A 26,192-nucleotide genomic window follows, 5' to 3' on the forward strand; every position below is an offset into this window, starting at 1 on the left:
TAGCGAAAACACAGTAACGGGTCAAAGTCTTCATTGGAAGAAGGTGGAATGTGACTCGTCTCTTTCAGTCATGCTGGCCACCGTGAAGTAGAAAGTTAGACACGGGGCAATTGGTCATTGTTCCTTCATCTCTGGGCTGGTTTGTAATTCAAATTTTTATTTTGGAGCCCTTCTTTATCTGATTCTGAAATGTGTTGATTAGTTATCTTTGGGCTGTTAGGTGAGAGGTCGCTTCCTAAATTTGGACAAAATTGTTCTCAAAGAAGTGTCTTTTGTTTCGAGATGCAAAACAGAAGAAGTGTCTTTGTTTTTGAATAACAAACCAGATCTGAGCCTATTGACGAGCTTGAAAAAACTATCTGGCTTGAGGTTCATCCATGGTTTTTGAGACCATAAAAGACCTCCAACCCATTGACAACTGGAGAATGAGGGCATCGATCCCCCTACCTCTCGCACGCTAAGCGAGCACTCTACCACTTGAGCTAATTCCCCTTCAACGTGAAGAACCTGGGCAACGATACTATTGTCAGTGAAACATACGGATACAGTTGGTGTAGGTCACTCCCGTTGCCCTGAGATCTATTGTTAAGATAGTGATGAGGTGACCGAGTGGTTAAGGTGATGGACTGCTAATCCATTGTGTTCTACACGCATGGGTTCGAATCCCATCCTCATCGTGTTCTTGCATTTGCTACTTGGTGGTGTATCTGGCTTGAGACCAATTCTGTGGCTCGTCTCTATCCATGATGCCGGCCACCTCGAAGGAGAAAGTTAGACACCAGGCAATTGGTCTTTGTTCCTTCATCTCTGGGTTCCTTTGAAATTCAAACTTTAATTTTGGAGCCTTTCTTTATCTGATTCTGAAACTTTTTGATTAGTTATCAGTCATCGTGTTCTTGCATTTGGTACTTGGTGTTGTATCTGGCTTGGGACCAGTTCCACAGGTGCAGGGCCAAACTGAAACAAGCGCGGTTGCTCCAATTTCCGCTTCGTTCATCTGCACCATGCATCCCCAGTTTTTCTCGGGCTTGCGAAACCACAGTAATAGGTCAAAGTGTTTATTGGAAGAAGGTGGAATGTGACTCGTCTCTTTCAGTCATGCTGGCCACCGTGAAGTAGAAAGTTAGACACGGGGCAATTGGTCATTGTTCCTTCATCTCTGGGCTGGTTTGTAATTCAAATTTTTATTTTGGAGCCCTTCTTTATCTGATTCTGAAATGTGTTGGTTAGTTATCTTTGGGCTGTTAGGTGAGAGGTCGCTTCCTAAATTTGGACAAAATTGTTCTCAAAGAAGGGTCTTTTGTTTCTAGGTGCAAAACAGAAGAAGTGTCTTTGTTTTTGAAATACAAACCAGATCTGAGCCTATTGACGAGCTTGAAAAAACTATCTTGCTTGAGGTTCATCCATGGTTTTTGAGACCATAAAAGACTGCCAACCCATTGACAACTGCAGAATGAGGGCATCGATCCCCCTACCTCTCGCACGCTAAGCGAGCGCTCTACCACTTGAGCTAATTCCCCTTCAACGTGAAGAACCTGGGCAACGATACTATTGTCAGTGAAACATACGGATACAGTTGGCGTAGGTCACTCCCGTTGCCCTGAGATCTATTGTTAAGATAGTGATGAGGTGACCGAGTGGTTAAGGTGATGGACTGCTAATCCATTGTGTTCTACACGCATGGGTTCGAATCCCATCCTCATCGTGTTCTTGCATTTGCTACTTGGTGGTGTATCTGGCTTGAGACCAATTCTGTGGCTCGTCTCTATCCATGATGCCGGCCACTTCGAAGGAGAAAGTTAGACACCAGGCAATTGGTCTTTGTTCCTTCATATCTGGGTTCCTTTGAAATTCAAACTATACTTTTGGAGCCTTTCTTTATCTGATTCTGAAACTTGTTGATTAGTTATCAGTCATCGTGTTCTTGCATTTGGTACTTGGTGGTGTATCTGGCTTGAGACCAATTCCACAGGAGCAGACCAAACTGAAACAATTGCAGGTGCTCCAATTTCTGCTTCATTCATCTGCACTATGCATCTTCGGTTTTTGTCAGGCTGGCGAAACCACAGTAATAGGTCAAAGTGTTTATTGGAAGAATGTGGAATGTGGCTCGTCTCTTTCGGTGATGCTGGCCACCTCGAAGGAGAAAGTTAGACACGAGGCAATTGGCCTTTTCATCTCTGGGTTCCTTTGAAATTCAAACTTTAATTTTGGAGACTTTATCTGATTCTGAAACTTGTTGATTAGTTATCAGTCATCGTGTTCTTGCATTTGGTACTTGGTGTTGTATCTGGCTTGGGACCAGTTCCACAGGTGCAGGGCCAAACTGAAACAAGCGCGGTTGCTCCAATTTCCGCTTCGTTCATCTGCACCATGCATCCCCAGTTTTTCTCGGGCTTGCGAAACCACAGTAATAGGTCAAAGTGTTTATTGGAAGAATGTGGAATGTGGCTCGTCTCTTTCGGTGATGCTGGCCACCTCGAAGGAGAAAGTTAGACACGAGGCAATTGGCCTTTTCATCTCTGGGTTCCTTTGAAATTCAAACTTTAATTTTGGAGACTTTATCTGATTCTGAAACTTGTTGATTAGTTATCAGTCATCGTGTTCTTGCATTTGGTACTTGGTGTTGTATCTGGCTTGGGACCAGTTCCACAGGTGCAGGGCCAAACTGAAACAAGCGCGGTTGCTCAATTTCCGCTCCGTTCATCTGCACTATGCATCTTCGGTTTTTGTCAGGCTAGCGAAAACACAGTAACGGGTCAAAGTCTTCATTGGAAGAAGGTGGAATGTGACTCGTCTCTTTCAGTCATGCTGGCCACCGTGAAGTAGAAAGTTAGACACGGGGCAATTGGTCATTGTTCCTTCATCTCTGGGCTGGTTTGTAATTCAAATTTTTATTTTGGAGCCCTTCTTTATCTGATTCTGAAATGTGTTGATTAGTTATCTTTGGGCTGTTAGGTGAGAGGTCGCTTCCTAAATTTGGACAAAATTGTTCTCAAAGAAGTGTCTTTTGTTTCGAGATGCAAAACAGAAGAAGTGTCTTTGTTTTTGAATAACAAACCAGATCTGAGCCTATTGACGAGCTTGAAAAAACTATCTGGCTTGAGGTTCATCCATGGTTTTTGAGACCATAAAAGACCTCCAACCCATTGACAACTGGAGAATGAGGGCATCGATCCCCCTACCTCTCGCACGCTAAGCGAGCACTCTACCACTTGAGCTAATTCCCCTTCAACGTGAAGAACCTGGGCAACGATACTATTGTCAGTGAAACATACGGATACAGTTGGTGTAGGTCACTCCCGTTGCCCTGAGATCTATTGTTAAGATAGTGATGAGGTGACCGAGTGGTTAAGGTGATGGACTGCTAATCCATTGTGTTCTACACGCATGGGTTCGAATCCCATCCTCATCGTGTTCTTGCATTTGCTACTTGGTGGTGTATCTGGCTTGAGACCAATTCTGTGGCTCGTCTCTATCCATGATGCCGGCCACCTCGAAGGAGAAAGTTAGACACCAGGCAATTGGTCTTTGTTCCTTCATCTCTGGGTTCCTTTGAAATTCAAACTTTAATTTTGGAGCCTTTCTTTATCTGATTCTGAAACTTGTTGATTAGTTATCAGTCATCGTGTTTTTGCATTTGGTACTTGGTGGTGTATCTGGCTTGAGACCAATTCCACAGGAGCAGACCAAACTGAAACAATTGCAGGTGCTCCAATTTCTGCTTCATTCATCTGCACTATGTCTCTTCGGTTTTTGTCAGGCTGGCGAAACCACAGTAATAGGTCAAAGTGTTTATTGGAAGAATGTGGAATGTGGCTCGTCTCTATCCATGATGCTGGCCACCTCGAAGGAGAAAGTTAGACACCAGGCAATTGGTCTTTGTTCCTTCATCTCTGGGTTCCTTTGAAATTCAAACTTTAATTTTGGAGCCTTTCCTTATCTGATTCTGAAACTTGTTGATTAGTTATCAGTCATCGTGTTCTTGCATTTGGTACTTGGTGTTGTATCTGGCTTGGGACCAGTTCCACAGGTGCAGGGCCAAACTGAAACAAGCGCGGTTGCTCCAATTTCCGCTTCGTTCATCTGCACCATGCATCCCCAGTTTTTCTCGGGCTTGCGAAACCACAGTAATAGGTCAAAGTGTTTATTGGAAGAATGTGGAATGTGGCTCGTCTTTCGGTGATGCTGGCCACCTCGAAGGAGAAAGTTAGACACGAGGCAATTGGCCTTTTCATCTCTGGGTTCCTTTGAAATTCAAACTTTAATTTTGGAGACTTTATCTGATTCTGAAACTTGTTGATTAGTTATCAGTCATCGTGTTCTTGCATTTGGTACTTGGTGTTGTATCTGGCTTGGGACCAGTTCCACAGGTGCAGGGCCAAACTGAAACAAGCGCGGTTGCTCAATTTCCGCTCCATTCATCTGCACTATGCATCTTCGGTTTTTGTCAGGCTAGCGAAAACACAGTAACGGGTCAAAGTCTTCATTGGAAGAAGGTGGAATGTGACTCGTCTCTTTCAGTCATGCTGGCCACCGTGAAGTAGAAAGTTAGACACGGGGCAATTGGTCATTGTTCCTTCATCTCTGGGTTCCTTTGAAATTCAAACTTTAATTTTGGAGCCTTTCTTTATCTGATTCTGAAACTTTTTGATTAGTTATCAGTCATCGTGTTCTTGCATTTGGTACTTGGTGTTGTATCTGGCTTGGTACCAGTTCCACAGGTGCAGGGCCAAACTGAAAGAAGCGCGGTTGCTCCAATTTCCGCTTCGTTCATCTGCACCATGCATCCCCAGTTTTTCTCGGGCTTGCGAAACCACAGTAATAGGTCAAAGTGTTTATCGGTAGAAGGTGGAATGTGACTCGTCTCTTTCAGTCATGCTGGCCACCGTGAAGTAGAAAGTTAGACACGAGGCAATTGGCCTTTTCATCTCTGGGTTCCTTTGAAATTAAAACTTTAATTTTGGAGACTTTATCTGATTCTGAAACTTGTTAATTAGTTATCAGTCATCGTGTTTTTGCATTTGGTACTTGGTGTTGTATCTGGCTTGGGACCAGTTCCACAGGTGCAGGGCCAAACTGAAACAAGCGCGGTTGCTCCAATTTCCGCTTCGTTCATCTGCACCATGCATCCCCAGTTTTTCTCGGGCTTGCGAAACCACAGTAATAGGTCAAAGTGTTTATTGGAAGAAGGTGGAATGTGACTCGTCTCTTTCAGTCATGCTGGCCACCGTGAAGTAGAAAGTTAGACACGGGGCAATTGGTCATTGTTCCTTCATCTCTGGGCTGGTTTGTAATTCAAATTTTTATTTTGGAGCCCTTCTTTATCTGATTCTGAAATGTGTTGGTTAGTTATCTTTGGGCTGTTAGGTGAGAGGTCGCTTCCTAAATTTGGACAAAATTGTTCTCAAAGAAGGGTCTTTTGTTTCTAGGTGCAAAACAGAAGAAGTGTCTTTGTTTTTGAAATACAAACCAGATCTGAGCCTATTGACGAGCTTGAAAAAACTATCTTGCTTGAGGTTCATCCATGGTTTTTGAGACCATAAAAGACTGCCAACCCATTGACAACTGCAGAATGAGGGCATCGATCCCCCTACCTCTCGCACGCTAAGCGAGCGCTCTACCACTTGAGCTAATTCCCCTTCAACGTGAAGAACCTGGGCAACGATACTATTGTCAGTGAAACATACGGATACAGTTGGCGTAGGTCACTCCCGTTGCCCTGAGATCTATTGTTAAGATAGTGATGAGGTGACCGAGTGGTTAAGGTGATGGACTGCTAATCCATTGTGTTCTACACGCATGGGTTCGAATCCCATCCTCATCGTGTTCTTGCATTTGCTACTTGGTGGTGTATCTGGCTTGAGACCAATTCTGTGGCTCGTCTCTATCCATGATGCCGGCCACTTCGAAGGAGAAAGTTAGACACCAGGCAATTGGTCTTTGTTCCTTCATCTCTGGGTTCCTTTGAAATTCAAACTATACTTTTGGAGCCTTTCTTTATCTGATTCTGAAACTTGTTGATTAGTTATCAGTCATCGTGTTCTTGCATTTGGTACTTGGTGGTGTATCTGGCTTGAGACCAATTCCACAGGAGCAGACCAAACTGAAACAATTGCAGGTGCTCCAATTTCTGCTTCATTCATCTGCACTATGCATCTTCGGTTTTTGTCAGGCTGGCGAAACCACAGTAATAGGTCAAAGTGTTTATTGGAAGAATGTGGAATGTGGCTCGCCTCTATCCATGATGCCGGCCACTTCGAAGGAGAAAGTTAGACACCAGGCAATTGGTCTTTGTTCCTTCATCTCTGGGTTCCTTTGAAATTCAAACTATACTTTTGGAGCCTTTCTTTATCTGATTCTGAAACTTGTTGATTAGTTATCAGTCATCGTGTTCTTGCATTTGGTACTTGGTGGTGTATCTGGCTTGAGACCAATTCCACAGGAGCAGACCAAACTGAAACAATTGCAGGTGCTCCAATTTCTGCTTCATTCATCTGCACTATGCATCTTCGGTTTTTGTCAGGCTGGCGAAACCACAGTAATAGGTCAAAGTGTTTATTGGAAGAATGTGGAATGTGGCTCGTCTCTTTCGGTGATGCTGGCCACCTCGAAGGAGAAAGTTAGACACGAGGCAATTGGCCTTTTCATCTCTGGGTTCCTTTGAAATTCAAACTTTAATTTTGGAGACTTTATCTGATTCTGAAACTTGTTGATTAGTTATCAGTCATCGTGTTCTTGCATTTGGTACTTGGTGTTGTATCTGGCTTGGGACCAGTTCCACAGGTGCAGGGCCAAACTGAAACAAGCGCGGTTGCTCCAATTTCCGCTTCGTTCATCTGCACCATGCATCCCCAGTTTTTCTCGGGCTTGCGAAACCACAGTAACAGGTCAAAGTGTTTATTGGAAGAAGGTGGAATGTGACTCGTCTCTTTCAGTCATGCTGGCCACCGTGAAGTAGAAAGTTAGACACGGGGCAATTGGTCATTGTTCCTTCATCTCTGGGCTGGTTTGTAATTCAAATTTTTATTTTGGAGCCCTTCTTTATCTGATTCTGAAATGTGTTGATTAGTTATCTTTGGGCTGTTAGGTGAGAGGTCGCTTCCTAAATTTGGACAAAATTGTTCTCAAAGAAGTGTCTTATGTTTCGAGATGCAAAACAGAAGAAGTGTCTTTGTTTTTGAATAACAAACCAGATCTGAGCCTATTGACGAGCTTGAAAAAACTATCTGGCTTGAGGTTCATCCATGGTTTTTGAGACCATAAAAGACTTCCTACCCATTGACAACTGGAGAATGAGGGCATCGATCCCCCTACCTCTCGCACGCTAAGCGAGCACTCTACCACTTGAGCTAATTCCCCTTCAACGTGAAGAACCTGGGCAACGATACTATTGTCAGTGAAACATACGGATACAGTTGGCGTAGGTCACTCCCGTTGCCCTGAGATCTATTGTTAAGATAGTGATGAGGTGACCGAGTGGTTAAGGTGATGGACTGCTAAACCATTGTGTTCTACACGCATTGGTTCAAATCCCATCTTCATCGTGTTCTTGCATTTGCTACTTGGTGGTCTATCTGGCTTGAGACCAATTCTGTGGCTCGTCTCTATCCATGATGCCGGCCACCTCGAAGGAGAAAGTTAGACACCAGGCAATTGGTCTTTGTTCCTTCATCTCTGGGTTCCTTTGAAATTCAAACTATAATTTTGGAGCCTTTCTTTATCTGATTCTGAAACTTGTTGATTAGTTATCAGTCATCGTGTTCTTGCATTTGGTACTTGGTGTTGTATCTGGCTTGGGACCAGTTCCACAGGTGCAGGGCCAAACTGAAACAAGCGCGGTTGCTCCAATTTCCGCTTCGTTCATCTGCACCATGCATCCCCAGTTTTTCTCGGGCTTGCGAAACCACAGTAATAGGTCAAAGTGTTTATTGGAAGAATGTGGAATGTGGCTCGTCTCTTTCGGTGATGCTGGCCACCTCGAAGGAGAAAGTTAGACACGAGGCAATTGGCCTTTTCATCTCTGGGTTCCTTTGAAATTCAAACTTTAATTTTGGAGACTTTATCTGATTCTGAAACTTGTTGATTAGTTATCAGTCATCGTGTTCTTGCATTTGGTACTTGGTGTTGTATCTGGCTTGGGACCAGTTCCACAGGTGCAGGGCCAAACTGAAACAAGCGCGGTTGCTCCAATTTCCGCTTCGTTCATCTGCACCATGCATCCCCAGTTTTTCTCGGGCTTGCGAAACCACAGTAACAGGTCAAAGTGTTTATTGGAAGAAGGTGGAATGTGACTCGTCTCTTTCAGTCATGCTGGCCACCGTGAAGTAGAAAGTTAGACACGGGGCAATTGGTCATTGTTCCTTCATCTCTGGGCTGGTTTGTAATTCAAATTTTTATTTTGGAGCCCTTCTTTATCTGATTCTGAAATGTGTTGATTAGTTATCTTTGGGCTGTTAGGTGAGAGGTCGCTTCCTAAATTTGGACAAAATTGTTCTCAAAGAAGTGTCTTATGTTTCGAGATGCAAAACAGAAGAAGTGTCTTTGTTTTTGAATAACAAACCAGATCTGAGCCTATTGACGAGCTTGAAAAAACTATCTGGCTTGAGGTTCATCCATGGTTTTTGAGACCATAAAAGACTTCCTACCCATTGACAACTGGAGAATGAGGGCATCGATCCCCCTACCTCTCGCACGCTAAGCGAGCCCTCTACCACTTGAGCTAACTCCCCTTCAACGTGAAGAACCTGGGCAACGATACTATTGTCAGTGAAACATACGGATACAGTTGGTGTAGGTCACTCCCGTTGCCCTGAGATCTATTGTTAAGATAGTGATGAGGTGACCGAGTGGTTAAGGTGATGGACTGCTAATCCATTGTGTTCTACACGCATGGGTTCGAATCCCATCCTCATCGTGTTCTTGCATTTGCTACTTGGTGGTGTATCTGGCTTGAGACCAATTCTGTGGCTCGTCTCTATCCATGATGCCGGCCACCTCGAAGGAGAAAGTTAGACACCAGACAATTGGTCTTTGTTCCTTCATCTCTGGGTTCCTTTGAAATTCAAACTTTAATTTTGGAGCCTTTCTTTATCTGATTCTGAAACTTGTTGATTAGTTATCAGTCATCGTGTTCTTGCATTTGGTACTTGGTGTTGTATCTGGCTTGGGACCAGTTCCACAGGTGCAGGGCCAAACTGAAACAAGCGCGGTTGCTCCAATTTCCGCTTCGTTCATCTGCACCATGCATCCCCAGTTTTTCTCGGGCTTGCGAAACCACAGTAATAGGTCAAAGTGTTTATTGGAAGAATGTGGAATGTGGCTCGTCTCTTTCGGTGATGCTGGCCACCTCGAAGGAGAAAGTTAGACACGAGGTTGGCCTTTTCATCTCCGGGTTCCTTTAAAATTCAAACTTTAATTTTGGAGACTTTATCTGATTCTGAAACTTGTTGATTAGTTATCAGTCATCGTGTTCTTGCATTTGGTACTTGGTGTTGTATCTGGCTTGGGACCAGTTCCACAGGTGCAGGGCCAAACTGAAACAAGCGCGGTTGCTCCAATTTCCGCTTCGTTCATCTGCACCATGCATCCCCTGTTTTTCTCGGGCTTGCGAAACCACAGTAATAGGTCAAAGTGTTTATTGGAAGAAGGTGGAATGTGACTCGTCTCTTTCAGTCATGCTGGCCACCGTGAAGTAGAAAGTTAGACACGGGGCAATTGGTCATTGTTCCTTCATCTCTGGGCTGGTTTGTAATTCAAATTTTTATTTTGGAGCCCTTCTTTATCTGATTCTGAAATGTGTTGATTAGTTATCTTTGGGCTGTTAGGTGAGATGTCGCTTACTAAATTTGGACAAAATTGTTCTCAAAGAAGTGTCTTTTGTTTCGAGATGCAAAACAGAAGAAGTGTCTTTGTTTTTGAAATACAAACCAGATCTGAGCCTATTGACGAGCTTGAAAAAACTATCTGGCTTGAGGTTCATCCATGGTTTTTGAGACCATAAAAGACTGCCAACCCATTGACAACTGGAGAATGAGGGCATCGATCCCCCTACCTCTTGCTTGCGCCTCCTGCACTCTGATGTTAGAGCAAAATTAGGGAGAAGTTAGGGCAAAATAAGCCAATCGGCGCTGAGCTCGCGGAAATTTAGGGAAAGTTAGGGAAGAAATAAGCCAATCACAGCGGAGCTCGCGGAAGTTAGGATAGTTGGGGAAGATAGAAAGCCAATCGGCGCAGACCCCGTGCGCATGCGCACATCGCGGCCTTAGCCGGTAGCTATATTTGTCTGCCGACGTGTCGTCACTTCATTCATTCTTCGTTGCAAGTTACCAGGAGGACTGACTGCTTCAGTGAACAACGGTAAGTTCGAAAGTATCTTTCTCTGTTAATAGATAAATGTGTAAAGCGTACTGTTATACTCATTAATGAACTCGTTAGAAATATTTTGTAGCGGGCGATGTCGTGAGTGGAGGTCGTGCCTGCCTCGTGTTCGCTGCTCGTGTCGCTGTAGTTTGTCGTCGCTTCATTCTTTATTGCAAGTAATCAGAACTGCTTTAGTGAACTTTATGTTTGAAAACATTTTCTCTGTTAACCGCTAAATGTGTAATGGTCTCGTCGTGAGTAGAGTTCGTGTGTTCTTCGCCGCTCGTGTCTCTTCTAACTTGTGTCCCAGTAGTTTTTCATCGCTTAATTCTTTATGCAAGTAATCAGAACTGCTTTAGTGAACGTTGTGTTTGAAAACATTTTCCCTGTTAACCGATAAATGTGTAATGGTCTCGTCGTGAGTAGAGTTCGTGTGTTCTTCGCCGCTCGTGTCTCTTCTAACTTGTGTCCCAGTTGTTTGTCATCGCTTAACTCTTAATGCAAGTAATCAGAACTGCTTTAGTGAACGTTGTGTTTGAAAACATTTTCTCTGTTAACAGATAAATGGGTAACGGTGTCGTAGCTCGTGCCTCGTGGTCGGCGGATATAAATAAGGACTGTTTAAAATACGCTGCGTGACTAATGTGGTCAACTGCTTCAAAGCTAACACAAAAACACAATGGTTAGGAGTACGAGTGTGTTTAAGAGTATGAGAGGGTAATGCGTGCAAAAAGTATTTTTGAGGCAATGAAAAGGTACTAAAAACTAGATAAAAACAGTACTCGCTGCTTTTAACCGATGTGCGCATGCGCGCTGAGCATTGTGTATGTTGGACGTTTCGCCGCATAGTAAGGAATTGCCGGTTAAGCGATTATAATGCGTTTTCAAACCCTTGCTTTACGGAGATTGTCCTGCTGAATACAGTACATTACAAAAAAAAAATACCCGGTCTTATACAACCAAGTGCCATTTTTATTAATAACATGACGTTATTACTTTATGAATTCATTCAAAATATTACTAAATTTGTGTAAAATGTTGATTATTTGTAAATTCTTTGCTGAGTATAAAAGAAATATAAGTTAAGTGTTTTGATTTATGATTTCAAATAATATCTTTTAATGTTTATGGTTGTTTCCTTTCAGAATATGTATGCATACCCCGTTTTGCGCAAAACTCTTCAGGGTCAACTCCTCATGGGGCCGACTGAGGAGGCAAACAGGAGTGAGGTTGCGGGGGCAGGGAGATCCAGAGCCAGGTGTAAGGAGGAGGTTCTGTCCGAGGCCACTGCCTTTGTGAGACAGAATGGAGGGGATCCTGGTGACCAGTTCCTTGTTCTGGCTCACTGCAGGATCCAGTTTGGTAAACACCAGGGCCAGAGGTTCCGGTGGCTGCTGGAGAACTCACTGGGGTATGCAGTGTATCTGGCGTGCAGCAGTATGGGGGAAGAGGAGAGGGACAACCCGCTGTCAGCCAGTAAGCATCTGTTCCTCAGCTACACCTCTCGGATCAGGGAGGTGGGGGAGGCTGTGGAGGTGTACCAGAAAAAACGGGCAATGCGGCAGGAGGCCCAGAGGACGGGGGACACGGGACGTCTGATGGTCGAGTTTGGTGTCTTCAAGGGCAGGTCCATGAAGGAGGTGTATGAAGACCCAAGCAAGGAGGCTCAGTCTTTCATTTCCTACCTGAAGAAGGCAAAGGCAAGGCCCAACACCAACATGGCCCTCTTCCAGGCATACGTGCTGAAGAGAGAGGCTCCAGCTCATGTCCCCACCACTGCTGCCTCTGCTCCGCCTGCTGCAACTCAAAGCAGGCAACACGTAGCTGCCTCTGTGAAGGGCCTGTTGGCTCGTGGGACACATCTGTCTGCTTCACAGCTGGCAAAGAAGCTAATGAGTCCAGCTAAACCCTGTAAGTATTCAGATGATGTGCAGGTATTAAAGTTATTCCTATATATGTGTATCTAAAAAAGCATCTTGTTTTGAACAACAGCTGCAGAGCCACGTTGCCCATCTCCGTCTCAGCGTGCAGCCCGAAGACGGCTCTTTACCTGTGGTGAGCATCTAGTGCAGGTCGATGTGTGCAGGTGTGATGGTGACATTTGCTTCATGCTTTGTGTTCTATGTTTTTACAGATAGTGCTGCTGGGGATTTCTTTGACCAGGTAGATGACCAGGAGATGGTGGTAGCGGCCTCACAAGCAGAGGAACAACTTTCTCAAAGTACGTAAATCTCAAACAATGTTTTATAAACAATTTTGTGTTAATATTTTGTAATTATATGTATTTCTTGATGTATTTCTTGATGTATTTCTTCATTTATACAGATAACTGGCACTTGGCATGCGCCAGTCCCCAGTCAAAGAAAAAATGATATTTAAAGGTGTATGTATGTGAACTGTTTTTATATCATTGTTTATCCCAATCATAGTTTCATTCGCAATCTCCATGAAACTAACGCTTTCTTTTTACGCTCCAGGCACTGCTGCGCCAGTTCCAGCCCCAGCCCCTGCTCCTCCAGTGGTGTGGACTCCTGTGTCCCAGCCACCTGCAGAGCTGCCGAGACACTGGAAGGAGCAGCTTCCTTCATTCCAGCAGGACTGGATTAGGAAGGCTCTGTTCAGGGCCAACACAAATACAGGGAAGCTGGAGTTGATGCCCAATCCTGTATTCTGGTGGTATCCTCCTCAGCCGCCGAATGTCTTCACCCAGCCTCCTGCCTCTCCTGACGTCTTCTTCTGTCGCCCTCTGTTTCTCTGGATGCCGCTGAAGATGTGGTCCATTCCACTCGTCTGTGTCCAGCCAGCCTGCAATAACCACAGGCTGACAGCCACTGGCCTTTATCGCACTGTGCGCAAGGTCCTGGACATAGATGGGTGGTATGACATGGCCACGGAGTACCTGGAGTGCAAAGGATGCAAGAAGAAGTACCCGGCCTGGTCTGACGACATCCTGGCACAGCTCGACATGGGGCACCGTAGAAAATTCCCCGCCATTCTGACATACAGGTATGAATTATCAAGAATAAGAGCAATGTACTATAATGTGCTTGTGGTGTATAAAATAGAAGGCATTGCTTTAATAATGTTAAACAATAAAATGCGACATTGACCAGAATGATACGACTCTCTGTAGGTACTCGTGTGATCACCGTGTGGTCATAATGATGCGGGAGCGGACCCAGGGCAACAGTGTCACGCAGCTTTACAGAAAGCTGCAAGAAGAGCACAGTGCAGCGTGGACACGGTGCACGCTGGAGTACCTCACTGCCTGCGAGCCCTTCGCCGACTCCTCCATGACTGAGCCTCCAGTTTTCTCTGCACCCCCGCCACTCCCAGCCCTTCCAAAACCCAAGTGGCTGTTGTCTGTGTACGCCAGGGACGTCCTCTCACGGCTACCTGAGGTCAAAGCCAAGATAACCTCAGTCTTTGGCTCTGTCCTCAAGATGGACTCCACTAAAAAGGTAAAGTAAAAAAACTGAGTTTTAAAAATGATGTGAATGCTTTTATTTTTGTCATAGTTGCTCATTTGACATGTTTTTCATATAGGTTACCAAAAAACTGGCTGGAGCAGCTGCTAACACTGCTGGCTGGTGCACCAACGTGGGCAATGAACACGGCCAGATTCTGGTGTCAGTGCTCACGGCCGCAGAAGGGCACGGACTGCGGCCCATGGCAGCGGGTCTGGTGAGGAGGTACAGGGAAGCGGGAGTGGCACCACCCGCTATCCTGTATGTGGACAGAGACTGCTGCACTCCACATGCACAGGGACAGTCGCTGGTCAGGGCCACGTTTGCTGAGTGGGATGAGCTCCAAGTGCATCTGGACATCTGGCACTTCATGAGGCGGTTTGCTGCAGCCGTCATCACGGAAGCCCATCAGCTTTACGGCATCTTCATGGCTCGACTCTCCAGGTGCATCTTTGAGCTGGACCCAGAAGATGTCACTGCTCTTCGGCTGGCCAAACAAGGGGAGCTGCGGGCCAGAGGAGCAGGTCCAGTCTCAGAGAAGGCCCTGGACAAGCTGATCAGCAGGAAGGAGTTGGCACTGCACTGCCGCAAGAGGACCAGAGGCGTGGAGGAGACTACTAGGAGGATTAAATCGCTAATTGACGAGATGGACAGCGAGAAGGGGAGGGACACTCTGGGTGTACCACTGCTGGACCACGAGCGTATCCAACAGATCTGGATAGACCAGCAGAGGCACATCGCTTGTATTCAGGACCCAGAGGGCTTCCCTCTGTACATGAAGACGGGGTCACTGAAGAAAGGTGGTGTGGAGCTCTGCTGCTATCGCTGCGCTCGTGGCTCCACCTCATTGGAGTCCTTCCACCTCCATTTGAACCGCTTCATCCCTGGTGGGTTATTACTTACTTTCAAGCAAACTGCTGTATTACAGTAAATCGTTTTTGCTCCTAACACAGAGTCTATGTATTTTTTTGTTTAACCTGCAGGGACCAGTGCCAGTGACGCTCACTTCCAGGCCTATCTCCTGGAAGGTCTGATGCGCTGGAACCAGGACAGAATGGAACATGCAGTGACAGGAAAACATGAGCTGAGGACCTATGACAGTGCTGAGAGGGAGGCCATGGACCGGCTCAGCCGCAAGGTCCTGAAGAAGTCCTTGGACGAGTGCTTCCAGCGTCCGGGGGTTTACACAGGCAAGAATAATTCTTGTTAACTCTGACATTTTGGGAAAATTGTAGCAAAAGTATTTTTATTGATGAAGAATTAAAGATTAGATGTCATCTTCACAATGTAATGAAGTATAAAGAAGTTTTCATTCATAAAATGTATTCAATAAATGTATTTAATGTTAAATTTAATATTTAATACATTATTTCAAACACTTGATTGATCTTTTTTGTGTGTGTGTGTGTGTGTGTGTATGTGTTTATGCAGGGGAGCTTCTAGGCATGGAGTACCTGTACAGTCAGACTGGTAAATCCCTTACTGACATGGAAAACCCGGAGGATGAGGATCGACTGGTGGAGCAGATGGACGATGAGGAGGTGCAGGACGAAGGTTTTCTGGAGGAGGAACCTATCGACTTGACGGTGCCTGTCCTCTATGACACCATCGAGACTGTCCCACAGCCATCCACATCCAGTCAAGGGCTGCCTCCACCGAAGTCCCCTTCCCAGCGTCGTGTGCCCTCCCCCCTGCAGCGTCCTCTTCAGCACCCTGACGAGCCTAGTGCTGCCTCTGATCCTGCCACATCTGCTGGGTCCAGTGCTGCAGACCAGACTCTTGTGAGTTGACTGATCATTATTAGTCTCTATTTGCTTTGACATGCTGTGTGTTGTATTGAATTTCCCTTCAGTATTTACAAGTAATTTTCATTAATTTAATATCATTTGTTGATTCATTTTGATATTTCTACGCAGGCTCCAATTCTTGGACCTGATGGCGTACCTGGCTGGGATAAGGTCCAGGACTTGGCTGAATACCTGGTGTCCCTCCGTCAGGCACGCTACCTGGACGAGCAGCAGGTCAGCGAGGTCATCCTCTTGTGGACTGCTCTACCTGAAGGGGACAAGCGGAGGATCCACTACCAGCCCAGACACCAGCCCAAGCTTGTCCACGGACGCTACAAGGCCCCGAAGAACGCAGGAACGACACCGGGTGTGGACAGTGTGAAGAGGTGCCTGATTGGTCATCCAGGAGGGCCAGCTCAGTGGCCCAGCTCCAGCCGCTTAGTTGAGACTATGTGCGTCAAGCTGTGTGCACTACACAAGTCTCCAAGTAAAAAGGATGGAGTCCGCCTTCCTCGTTGGACCAAAGTACTCAATGACTACCACCACATCCGAGACGTGGTGCTGAACTGCCACACCCTGATGGAGGCCACCTCTCTTCAACTTTTTCTGCTGAATCAGAGGACTCTCACTCAGTGGTAAGCACAATGTTTTTTATATTGACATTTATGTAAAAAGTTTAGCGGTCATTTGTAATGTTTACACTTTATGGCTGCAGGTGTAATCGACGGGAGAACTCTCAGGAGCGAAGTGTCCTTTCCCAAGGCCTTGCTTGTGAGGACCGCATCGCTGTGGCCAGCTCACAGCTTCCTGCTCCACGGGAAAGGATGGAGAAGCCTCCCTCCACATCAGGGCCCCAGCATGAGTTCGTCCTTCCTCCAAACAGGGCGGGACAGGCTCCTAAGTTGCGGCCGGGTAGACAGCCTGCTAGTGCCACTGTCGTCCGGCCCATCGCTCCAGCACATCCTCCTGCTCCTCTTGCTCTCCCAGCTCCTGCATTGCCGCCTCAGATCATTGTTTTAAACCCTGGTTGGTCCCTAGCCGCCCCTGTCCAGGCTCAAACTCCTGTTGCCCCAGTGGCTCCTGTGTCCCGTCTCACAGTGAGGAACAAGCGGCGCAGGGCAGAACAGGAAGCCAGTGGAGTCCAGAAAAGAAGATATGTCCGCGAAGTGGCAGTTAACAAGTGCTCAAAGTGTGGGCAACCCAAAATTAAGGAGTTTGGACACAGCCGCTTTGGCAGGGCCACCTTTTGCCTCAGTTCGTCAGGAGGCAAATCTTTAGAAGTGTGGCTGAATGAGCAGCGCCAGCAGAAAGAACTGCGAAACCCGCCCCCTTAACAAAAATCTGGATGGACACACTTGTAAATAATGTAGAATAAACTGTAAATATGTGAACCCATTTATCCCAATAAAGTGTCATTCTATTATCCTTTTTCCTGTGTATATATTGTTTTTTTTACCCAAGTGTTCATTAAGGCAAGTGTCTTATGTCTTGCATGATGTTTTGTAAATACTGACTCATTGATGCCAAGGTTTCAAAGGCTTGTGCATGCAAATAAGTTGCACTTTTTAATATAATAACAAAGGAGGCGAAAGTGCTCCTTTTCTATTGGCATGACAAATAAAACCATTGTATACATCTAGATGGCTAAACATTTTTGTCAAGTAATACAAACTAATACTGAGCATTAAACATTAAATTGTAGAGATCAACTGTGGTCTAATTATTTTCTATGACAATAAAGAGCCATTCTAATGAATGAAAAGCAAATCAAACGGAAAATATTTTATCTAAGAGGTAAACTGCTATCCAGTTATCGACGTAAACAAGCTGATCTTTCACATTAGAACACATTCAGATTGTGCCCTAAAGTGAAAGGAGGAAGCACTACGTGACGGATAGATCTCGGTAAGATGACGTCAGGCGCTTCCGGCATTTCGAGTCGAGGGTCGCTGGTTCGACACAGCCAGTGGCAAATACGTTTTCGCTAATTCGTACACAACGACGTTCTTAAATGCCCCCCGGGCCGCCTCCGATTACCGTCCGGCGACGACACCGCCGGCGCGGCGGATTTTCCGCCGCTCTCGCGTGTGCGGGGAAGCTCAAAGATTGGGCCCCAGCCTTTGCGCAGCAAGCGCTCTACCACTTGAGCTAATTCCCCTTCAACGTGAAGAACCTGGGCAACGATACTATTGTCAGTGAAACATACGGATACAGTTGGCGTAGGTCACTCCCGTTGCCCTGAGATCTATTGTTAAAATAGTGATGAGGTGACCGAGTGGTTAAGGTGATGGACTGCTAATCCATTGTGTTCTACACGCATTGGTTCGAATCCCATCTACATCGTGTTCTTGCATTTGCTACTTGGTGGTGTATCTGGCTTGAGACCAATTCTGTGGCTCGTCTCTATCCATGATGCCGGCCACCTCGAAGGAGAAAGTTAGACACCAGGCAATTGGTCTTTGTTCCTTCATCTCTGGGTTCCTTTGAAATTCAAACTATAATTTTGGAGCCTTTCTTTATCTGATTCTAAAACTTGTTGATTAGTTATCAGTCATCGTGTTCTTGCATTTGGTACTTGGTGTTGTATCTGGCTTGGGACCAGTTCCACAGGTGCAGGGCCAAACTGAAACAAGCGCGGTTGCTCCAATTTCCGCTTCGTTCATCTGCACCATGCATCCCCAGTTTTTCTCGGGCTTGCGAAACCACAGTAATAGGTCAAAGTGTTTATTGGAAGAATGTGGAATGTGGCTCGTCTCTTTCGGTGATGCTGGCCACCTCGAAGGAGAAAGTTAGACACGAGGCAATTGGCCTTTTCATCTCTGGGTTCCTTTGAAATTCAAACTTTAATTTTGGAGACTTTATCTGATTCTGAAACTTGTTGATTAGTTATCAGTCATCGTGTTCTTGCATTTGGTACTTGGTGTTGTATCTGGCTTGGGACCAGTTCCACAGGTGCAGGGCCAAACTGAAACAAGCGCGGTTGCTCCAATTTCCGCTTCGCTCATCTGCACCATGCATCCCCAGTTTTTCTCGGGCTTACGAAACCACAGTAATAGGTCAAAGTGTTTATTGGAAGAAGGTGGAATGTGACTCGTCTCTTTCAGTCATGCTGGCCACCGTGAAGTAGAAAGTTAGACACGGGGCAATTGGTCATTGTTCCTTCATCTCTGGGCTGGTTTGTAATTCAAATTTTTATTTTGGAGCCCTTCTTTATCTGATTCTGAAATGTGTTGATTAGTTATCTTTGGGCTGTTAGGTGAGATGTCGCTTACTAAATTTGGACAATATTGTTCTCAAAGAAGTGTCTTTTGTTTCGAGATGCAAAACAGAAGAAGTGTCTTTGTTTTTGAAATACAAACCAGATCTGAGCCTATTGACGAGCTTGAAAAAACTATCTGGCTTGAGCTTTCATCCATGGTTTCTGAGACCATAAAACACTGCCAACCCATTGACAACTGGAGAATGAGGGGATCGATCCCCCTCCCTCTCGCACGCTAAGCGAGCGCTCTACCACTTGAGCTTATTCCCCTTCAACGTGAAGAACCTGGGCAACGATACTATTGTCAGTGAAACATACGGATACAGTTGGCGTAGGTCACTCCCGTTGCCCTGAGATCTATTGTTAAGATAGTGATGAGGTGACCGAGTGGTTAAGGTGATGGACTGCTAATCCATTGTGTTCTACACGCATGGGTTCGAATCCCATCCTGATCGTGTACTTGCATTTGCTACTTGGTGGTGTATCTGGCTTGAGACCAATTCTGTGGCTCTTCTCTATCCATGATGCCGGCCACCTCGAAGGAGAAAGTTAGACACCAGGCAATTGGTCTTTGTTCCTTCATCTCTGGGTTCCTTTGAAATTCAAACTTTAATTTTGGAGCCTTTCTTTATCTGATTCTGAAACTTGTTGATTAGTTATCAGTCATCGTGTTCTTGCATTTGGTACTTGGTGTTGTATCTGGCTTGGGACCAGTTCCACAGGTGCAGGGCCAAACTGAAACAAGCGCGGTTGCTCCAATTTCCGCTTCGTTCATCTGCACCATGCATCCCCAGTTTTTCTCGGGCTTACGAAACCACAGTAATAGGTCAAAGTGTTTATTGGAAGAAGGTGGAATGTGACTCGTCTCTTTCAGTCATGCTGGCCACCGTGAAGTAGAAAGTTAGACACGGGGCAATTGGTCATTGTTCCTTCATCTCTGGGCTGGTTTGTAATTCAAATTTTTATTTTGGAGCCCTTCTTTATCTGATTCTGAAATGTGTTGATTAGTTATCTTTGGGCTGTTAGGTGAGATGTCGCTTACTAAATTTGGACAAAATTGTTCTCAAAGAAGTGTCTTTTGTTTCGAGATGCAAAACAGAAGAAGTGTCTTTGTTTTTGAAATACAAACCAGATCTGAGCCTATTGACGAGCTTGAAAAAACTATCTGGCTTGAGGTTCATCCATGGTTTTTGAGACCATAAAAGACTGCCAACCCATTGACAACTGGAGAATGAGGGTATCGATCCCCCTACCTCTTGCACGCTAAGCAAGCGCTCTACCACTTGAGCTAATTCCCCTTCAATGTGAAGAACCTGGGCAACGATACTATTGTCAGTGAAACATACGGATACAGTTGGCGTAGGTCACTCCCGTTGCCCTGAGATCTATTGTTAAGATAGTGATGAGGTGACCGAGTGGTTAAGGTGATGGACTGCTAATCCATTGTGTTCTACACGCATGGGTTCGAATCCCATCCTGATCGTGTACTTGCATTTGCTACTTGGTGGTGTATCTGGCTTGAGACCAATTCTGTGGCTCGTCTCTATCCATGATGCCGGCCACCTCGAAGGAGAAAGTTAGACACCAGGCAATTGGTCTTTGTTCCTTCATCTCTGGGTTCCTTTGAAATTCAAACTATAATTTTGGAGCCTTTCTTTATCTGATTCTAAAACTTGTTGATTAGTTATCAGTCATCGTGTTCTTGCATTTGGTACTTGGTGTTGTATCTGGCTTGGGACCAGTTCTACAGGTGCAGGGCCAAACTGAAACAAGCGCGGTTGCTCCAATTTCCGCTTCGTTCATCCGCACCATGCATCCCCAGTTTTTCTCGGGCTTGCGAAACCACAGTAATAGGTCAAAGTGTTTATTGGAAGAATGTGGAATGTGGCTCGTCTCTTTCGGTGATGCTGGCCACCTCGAAGGAGAAAGTTAGACACGAGGCAATTGGCCTTTTCATCTCTGGGTTCCTTTGAAATTCAAACTTTAATTTTGGAGACTTTATCTGATTCTGAAACTTGTTGATTAGTTATCAGTCATCGTGTTCTTGCATTTGGTACTTGGTGTTGTATCTGGCTTGAGACCAATTCCACAGGAGCAGACCAAACTGAAACAATTGCAGGTGCTCCAATTTCTGCTTCATTCAACTGCACTATGTCTCTTCGGTTTTTGTCAGGCTGGCGAAACAACACAGTAATAGGTCAAAGTGTTTATTGGAAGAATGTGGAATGTGGCACGTCTCTTTCCATGATGCTGGCCACCTCGAAGGAGAAAGTTAGAAACCAGGCAATTGGTCTTTGTTCCTTCATCTCTGGGTTCCTTTGAAATTCGAACTTTAATTTTGGAGCCTTTCTTTATCTGATACTGAAACTTGTTGATTAGTTATCAGTCATTGTGTTCTTGCATTTGGTACTTGGTGTTGTATCTGGCTTGGGACCAGTTCCACAGGTGCAGGGCCAAACTGAAACAAGTGCGGTTGCTCCAATTTCCGCTTCGTTCATCTGCACCATGCATCCCCAGTTTTTCTCGGGCTTGCGAAACCACAGTAATAGGTCAAAGTGTTTATCGGAAGAAGGTGGAATGTGACTCGTCTCTTTCAGTCATGCTGGCCACCGTGAAGTAGAAAGTTAGACACGGGGCAATTGGTCATTGTTCCTTCATCTCTGGGCTGGTTTGTAATTCAAATTTTTATTTTGGAGCCCTTCTTTATCTGATTCTGAAATGTGTTGATAAGTTATCTTTGGGCTGTTAGGTGAATGGTCGCTTCCTAAATTTGGACAAAATTGTTCTCAAAGAAGTGTCTTTTGTTTCGAGATGCAAAACAGAAGAAGTGTCTTTGTTTTTGAAATACAAACCAGATCTGAGCCTATTGACGAGCTTGAAAAGACTATCTGGCTTGAGGTTTCATCCATGGTTTTTGAGACCATAAAAGACTGCCATCCCATTGACAACTGGAGAATGAGGGCATCGATCCCCCTACCTCTCGCACGCTAAGCGAGCGCTCTACCACTTGAGCTAATTCCCCTTCAACATGAAGAACCTGGGCAACGATACTATTGTCAGTGAAACATACGGATACAGTTGGCGTAGGTCACTCCCGTTGCCCTGAGATCTATTGCTAAGACAGTGATTAGGTGACCGAGTGGTTAAGGTGATGGACTGCTAATCCATTGTGTTCTACACGCATGGGTTCGAATCCCATCCTCATCGTGTTCTGAATTTGCTTCTTGGTGGTGTATCTGGCTTGAGACCAATTCTACTGGGGCAGACCACACTGAAACAATTGCAAGTGTTCCAATTTCTGCTTTGTACATCTGCACCATGCATCTCCAGTTCTTCTCAGGCTTGCGAAAACACAGTCATGGGTCAAAGTCTTCACTGGAAGAACGTGGAATCTGGCTCGTCTCTTTCAGTGATGCTGGCCACCTCGAAGGAGAAAGTTAGACACCAGGCAATTGGTCTTTGTTCCTTCATCTCTGGGTTCCTATGAAATTCAAACTGTAATTTTGGAGACTTTATCTGATTCTGAAACTTGTTGATTAGTTATCAGTCATCGTGTTCTTGCATTTGGTACTTGGTGTTGTATCTGGCTTGGGACCAGTTCCACAGGTGCAGGGCCAAACTGAAACAATTGCAGGGGCTCCAATTTCCGCTTCTTTCATCTGCACCATGCATCCCCAGTTTTTCTCGGGCTTGCGAAACCACAGTAATAGGTCAAAGTGTTTATTGGAAGAAGGTGCAATGTGACTCGTCTCTTTCTGTGATGCTGGCCACCTCGAAGGAGAAAGTTAGACACGAGGCAATTGGTCTTTGTTCCTTCATCTCTGGGTTCCTTCGAAATTCAAACTTTAATTTTGGAGCCTTTCTTTATCTGATTCTGAAACTTGTTGATTAGTTATCAGTCATTGTGTTCTTGCATTTGGTACTTGGTGGTGTATCTGGCTTGGGACCAGTTCCACTGGTGCAGGGCCAAACTGAAACAATTGCAGGTGCTCCAATTTCCGCTTCGTTCATCTGCACCATGCATCCCCAGTTTTTCTCGGGCTTGCGAAACCACAGTAATAGGTCAAAGTGTTTATTGGAAGAATGTGGAATGTGGCTCGTCTCTTTCCATGATGCTGGCCACCTCGAAGGAGAAAGTTAGAAACCAGGCAATTGGTCTTTGTTCCTTCATCTCTGGGTTCCTTTGAAATTCGAACTTTAATTTTGGAGACTTTCTTTATCTGATTCTGAAACTTGTTGATTAGTTATCAGTCATCGTGTTCTTGCATTTGGTACTTGGTGTTGTATCTGGCTTGGGACCAGTTCCACAGGTGCAGGGCCAAACTGAAACATTGCAGGGGCTCCAATTTCCGCTTCTTTCATCTGCACCATGCATCCCCAGTTTTTCTCGGGCTTGCGAAACCACAGTAATAGGTCAAAGTGTTTATTGGAAGAATGTGGAATGTGGCACGTCTCTTTCCATGATGCTGGCCACCTCGAAGGAGAAAGTTAGAAACCAGGCAATTGGTCTTTGTTCCTTCATCTCTGGGTTCCTATGAAATTCAAACTAATTTTGGAGACTTTATCTGATTCTGAAACTTGGTGATTAGTTATCAGTCATCGTGTTCTTGCATTTGGTACTTGGTGTTGTATCTGGCTTGGGACCAGTTCCACAGGTGCAGGGCCAAACTGAAACAATTGCAGGGGCTCCAATTTCCGCTTCGTTCATCTGCACCATGCATCCCCAGTTTTTCTCGGGCTTGCGAAACCACAGTAATAGGTCAAAGAGTTTATTGGAAGAAGGTGCAATGTGACTCGTCTCTTTCTGTGATGCTGGCCACCTCGAAGGAGAAAGTTAGACACGAGGCAATTGGTCTTTGTTCCTTCATCTCTGGGTTCCTTCGAAATTCAAACTTTAATTTTGGAGCCTTTCTTTATCTGATTCTGAAACTTGTTGATTAGTTATCAGTCATCGTGTTCTTGCATTTGGTACTTGGTGGTGTATCTGGCTTGGGACCAGTTCCACTGGTGCAGGGCCAAACTGAAACAATTGCAGGGGCTCCAATTTCCGCTTCGTTCATCTGCACCATGCATCCCCAGTTTTTCTCGGGCTTGCGAAACCACAGTAATAGGTCAAAGTGTTTATTGGAAGAATGTGGAATGTGGCTCGTCTCTTTCCATGATGCTGGCCACCTCGAAGGAGAAAGTTAGAAACCAGGCAATTGGTCTTTGTTCCTTCATCTCTGGGTTCCTTTGAAATTCGAACTTTAATTTTGGAGCCTTTCTTTATCTGATACTGAAACTTGTTGATTAGTTATCAGTCATTGTGTTCTTGCATTTGGTACTTGGTGTTGTATCTGGCTTGGGACCAGTTCCACAGGTGCAGGGCCAAACTGAAACAAGTGCGGTTGCTCCAATTTCCGCTTCGTTCATCTGCACCATGCATCCCCAGTTTTTCTCGGGCTTGCGAAACCACAGTAATAGGTCAAAGTGTTTATCGGAAGAAGGTGGAATGTGACTCGTCTCTTTCAGTCATGCTGGCCACCGTGAAGTAGAAAGTTAGACACGGGGCAATTGGTCATTGTTCCTTCATCTCTGGGCTGGTTTGTAATTCAAATTTTTATTTTGGAGCCCTTCTTTATCTGATTCTGAAATGTGTTGATTAGTTATCTTTGGGCTGTTAGGTGAATGGTCGCTTCCTAAATTTGGACAAAATTGTTCTCAAAGAAGTGTCTTTTGTTTCGAGATGCAAAACAGAAGAAGTGTCTTTGTTTTTGAAATACAAACCAGATCTGAGCCTATTGACGAGCTTGAAAAGACTATCTGGCTTGAGGTTTCATCCATGGTTTTTGAGACCATAAAAGACTGCCATCCCATTGACAACTGGAGAATGAGGGCATCGATCCCCCTACCTCTCGCACGCTAAGCGAGCGCTCTACCAATTGAGCTAATTCCCCTTCAACATGAAGAACCTGGGCAACGATACTATTGTCAGTGAAACATACGGATACAGTTGGCGTAGGTCACTCCCGTTGCCCTGAGATCTATTGCTAAGACAGTGATTAGGTGACCGAGTGGTTAAGGTGATGGACTGCTAATCCATTGTGTTCTACACGCATGGGTTCGAATCCCATCCTCATCGTGTTCTGAATTTGCTTCTTGGTGGTGTATATGGCTTGAGACCAATTCTACTGGGGCAGACCACACTGAAACAATTGCAAGTGTTCCAATTTCTGCTTTGTACATCTGCACCATGCATCTCCAGTTCTTCTCAGGCTTGCGAAAACACAGTCATGGGTCAAAGTCTTCACTGGAAGAACGTGGAATCTGGCTCGTCTCTTTCAGTGATGCTGGCCACCTCGAAGGAGAAAGTTAGACACCAGGCAATTGGTCTTTGTTCCTTCATCTCTGGGTTCCTATGAAATTCAAACTGTAATTTTGGAGACTTTATCTGATTCTGAAACTTGTTGATTAGTTATCAGTCATCGTGTTCTTGCATTTGGTACTTGGTGGTGTATCTCGCTTGGGACCAGTTCCACTGGTGCAGGGCCAAACTGAAACAATTGCAGGTGCTCCAATTTCCGCTTCGTTCATCTGCACCATGCATCCCCAGTTTTTCTCGGGCTTGCGAAACCACAGTAATAGGTCAAAGTGTTTATTGGAAGAATGTGGAATGTGGCTCGTCTCTTTCCATGATGCTGGCCACCTCGAAGGAGAAAGTTAGAAACCAGGCAATTGGTCTTTGTTCCTTCATCTCTGGGTTCCTTTGAAATTCGAACTTTAATTTTGGAGCCTTTCTTTATCTGATACTGAAACTTGTTGATTAGTTATCAGTCATTGTGTTCTTGCATTTGGTACTTGGTGTTGTATCTGGCTTGGGACCAGTTCCACAGGTGCAGGGCCAAACTGAAACAATTGCAGGGGCTCCAATTTCCGCTTCGTTCATCTGCACCACGCATCCCCAGTTTTTCTCGGGCTTGCGAAACCACAGTAATAGGTCAAAGTGTTTATTGGAAGAAGGTGCAATGTGACTCGTCTCTTTCTGTGATGCTGGCCACCTCGAAGGAGAAAGTTAGACACGAGGCAATTGGTCTTTGTTCCTTCATCTCTGGGTTCCTTCGAAATTCAAACTTTAATTTTGGAGCCTTTCTTTATCTGATTCTGAAACTTGTTGATTAGTTATCAGTCATCGTGTTCTTGCATTTGGTACTTGGTGGTGTATCTGGCTTGGGACCAGTTCCACTGGTGCAGGGCCAAACTGAAACAATTGCAGGTGCTCCAATTTCCGCTTCGTTCATCTGCACCATGCATCCCCAGTTTTTCTCGGGCTTGCGAAAC

At 45.2% G+C, this 26,192-nt stretch overlaps 2 protein-coding genes, 1 long non-coding RNA gene and 13 other non-coding genes across 16 annotated transcripts; 14 read left to right on the top strand and 2 right to left on the bottom strand.

The window, feature by feature from the left end:
* Positions 1–595: 595 nt before the first annotated feature.
* Positions 596–677, top strand: trnas-gcu (transfer RNA serine (anticodon GCU)). The gene has a single exon. It is a non-coding gene; the product is annotated as a tRNA-Ser (tRNA).
* A 946-nt stretch (positions 678–1,623) lies between these two features.
* Positions 1,624–1,705, top strand: trnas-gcu (transfer RNA serine (anticodon GCU)). The gene has a single exon. It is a non-coding gene; the product is annotated as a tRNA-Ser (tRNA).
* A 1,628-nt stretch (positions 1,706–3,333) lies between these two features.
* Positions 3,334–3,415, top strand: trnas-gcu (transfer RNA serine (anticodon GCU)). The gene has a single exon. It is a non-coding gene; the product is annotated as a tRNA-Ser (tRNA).
* Positions 3,416–5,745: 2,330 nt separating this feature from the next.
* Positions 5,746–5,827, top strand: trnas-gcu (transfer RNA serine (anticodon GCU)). The gene has a single exon. It is a non-coding gene; the product is annotated as a tRNA-Ser (tRNA).
* A 1,638-nt stretch (positions 5,828–7,465) lies between these two features.
* trnas-gcu (transfer RNA serine (anticodon GCU)) lies at positions 7,466–7,547 on the top strand. The gene has a single exon. It is a non-coding gene; the product is annotated as a tRNA-Ser (tRNA).
* Positions 7,548–8,835: 1,288 nt separating this feature from the next.
* Positions 8,836–8,917, top strand: trnas-gcu (transfer RNA serine (anticodon GCU)). The gene has a single exon. It is a non-coding gene; the product is annotated as a tRNA-Ser (tRNA).
* Positions 8,918–12,527: 3,610 nt separating this feature from the next.
* LOC130918590 (uncharacterized) lies at positions 12,528–13,132 on the top strand. The gene is made up of 3 exons (XR_009063787.1): positions 12,528–12,583; positions 12,688–12,749; positions 12,840–13,132. It is a non-coding gene; the product is annotated as an uncharacterized LOC130918590 (long non-coding RNA).
* On the top strand, positions 13,133–15,039 carry LOC130919002 (uncharacterized). The gene is made up of 4 exons (XM_057841355.1): positions 13,133–13,368; positions 13,496–13,823; positions 13,909–14,716; positions 14,813–15,039. Exons 1-4 carry the CDS (start codon positions 13,133–13,135, stop codon positions 15,037–15,039), a joined length of 1,599 nt encoding a protein of 532 aa, XP_057697338.1.
* Positions 15,040–15,296: 257 nt separating this feature from the next.
* LOC130919490 (uncharacterized) lies at positions 15,297–16,999 on the top strand. The gene is made up of 3 exons (XM_057842247.1): positions 15,297–15,610; positions 15,746–16,251; positions 16,332–16,999. The coding sequence occupies exons 1-3, from the start codon at positions 15,317–15,319 to the stop codon at positions 16,948–16,950; spliced, it is 1,419 nt and encodes a 472-aa protein (XP_057698230.1). The 5' UTR covers positions 15,297–15,316; the 3' UTR covers positions 16,951–16,999.
* An 878-nt stretch (positions 17,000–17,877) lies between these two features.
* On the top strand, positions 17,878–17,959 carry trnas-gcu (transfer RNA serine (anticodon GCU)). The gene has a single exon. It is a non-coding gene; the product is annotated as a tRNA-Ser (tRNA).
* Positions 17,960–19,248: 1,289 nt separating this feature from the next.
* Positions 19,249–19,330, top strand: trnas-gcu (transfer RNA serine (anticodon GCU)). Its single transcript has one exon. It is a non-coding gene; the product is annotated as a tRNA-Ser (tRNA).
* A 770-nt stretch (positions 19,331–20,100) lies between these two features.
* trnaa-agc (transfer RNA alanine (anticodon AGC)) lies at positions 20,101–20,173 on the bottom strand. Its single transcript has one exon. It is a non-coding gene; the product is annotated as a tRNA-Ala (tRNA).
* A 103-nt stretch (positions 20,174–20,276) lies between these two features.
* On the top strand, positions 20,277–20,358 carry trnas-gcu (transfer RNA serine (anticodon GCU)). The gene has a single exon. It is a non-coding gene; the product is annotated as a tRNA-Ser (tRNA).
* Positions 20,359–22,000: 1,642 nt separating this feature from the next.
* Positions 22,001–22,082, top strand: trnas-gcu (transfer RNA serine (anticodon GCU)). The gene has a single exon. It is a non-coding gene; the product is annotated as a tRNA-Ser (tRNA).
* A 2,656-nt stretch (positions 22,083–24,738) lies between these two features.
* On the bottom strand, positions 24,739–24,811 carry trnaa-agc (transfer RNA alanine (anticodon AGC)). Its single transcript has one exon. It is a non-coding gene; the product is annotated as a tRNA-Ala (tRNA).
* A 103-nt stretch (positions 24,812–24,914) lies between these two features.
* trnas-gcu (transfer RNA serine (anticodon GCU)) lies at positions 24,915–24,996 on the top strand. Its single transcript has one exon. It is a non-coding gene; the product is annotated as a tRNA-Ser (tRNA).
* Positions 24,997–26,192: the final 1,196 nt, after the last annotated feature.

This window comes from Corythoichthys intestinalis, chromosome 7, assembly GCF_030265065.1.
Source record: "Corythoichthys intestinalis isolate RoL2023-P3 chromosome 7, ASM3026506v1, whole genome shotgun sequence".
Taxonomy (NCBI): domain Eukaryota; kingdom Metazoa; phylum Chordata; class Actinopteri; order Syngnathiformes; family Syngnathidae; genus Corythoichthys; species Corythoichthys intestinalis.

Excerpts from the sequence above, each read along its gene's own strand:
- LOC130919002 (XM_057841355.1), top strand. The coding sequence starts at position 13,133 with ATGTGGTCCATTCCACTCGTCTGTGTCCAGCCAGCCTGCAATAACCAC. Across the intron at positions 13,369-13,495 it reads CCCGCCATTCTGACATACAG|GTACTCGTGTGATCACCGTG; the intron begins GTATGAATTATC and ends GACTCTCTGTAG. Across the intron at positions 14,717-14,812 it reads TTTGAACCGCTTCATCCCTG|GGACCAGTGCCAGTGACGCT; the intron begins GTGGGTTATTAC and ends TTTAACCTGCAG.
- LOC130919490 (XM_057842247.1), top strand. The coding sequence starts at position 15,317 with ATGGAAAACCCGGAGGATGAGGATCGACTGGTGGAGCAGATGGACGAT. Across the intron at positions 15,611-15,745 it reads GTGCTGCAGACCAGACTCTT|GCTCCAATTCTTGGACCTGA; the intron begins GTGAGTTGACTG and ends ATTTCTACGCAG. Across the intron at positions 16,252-16,331 it reads CAGAGGACTCTCACTCAGTG|GTGTAATCGACGGGAGAACT; the intron begins GTAAGCACAATG and ends TTATGGCTGCAG.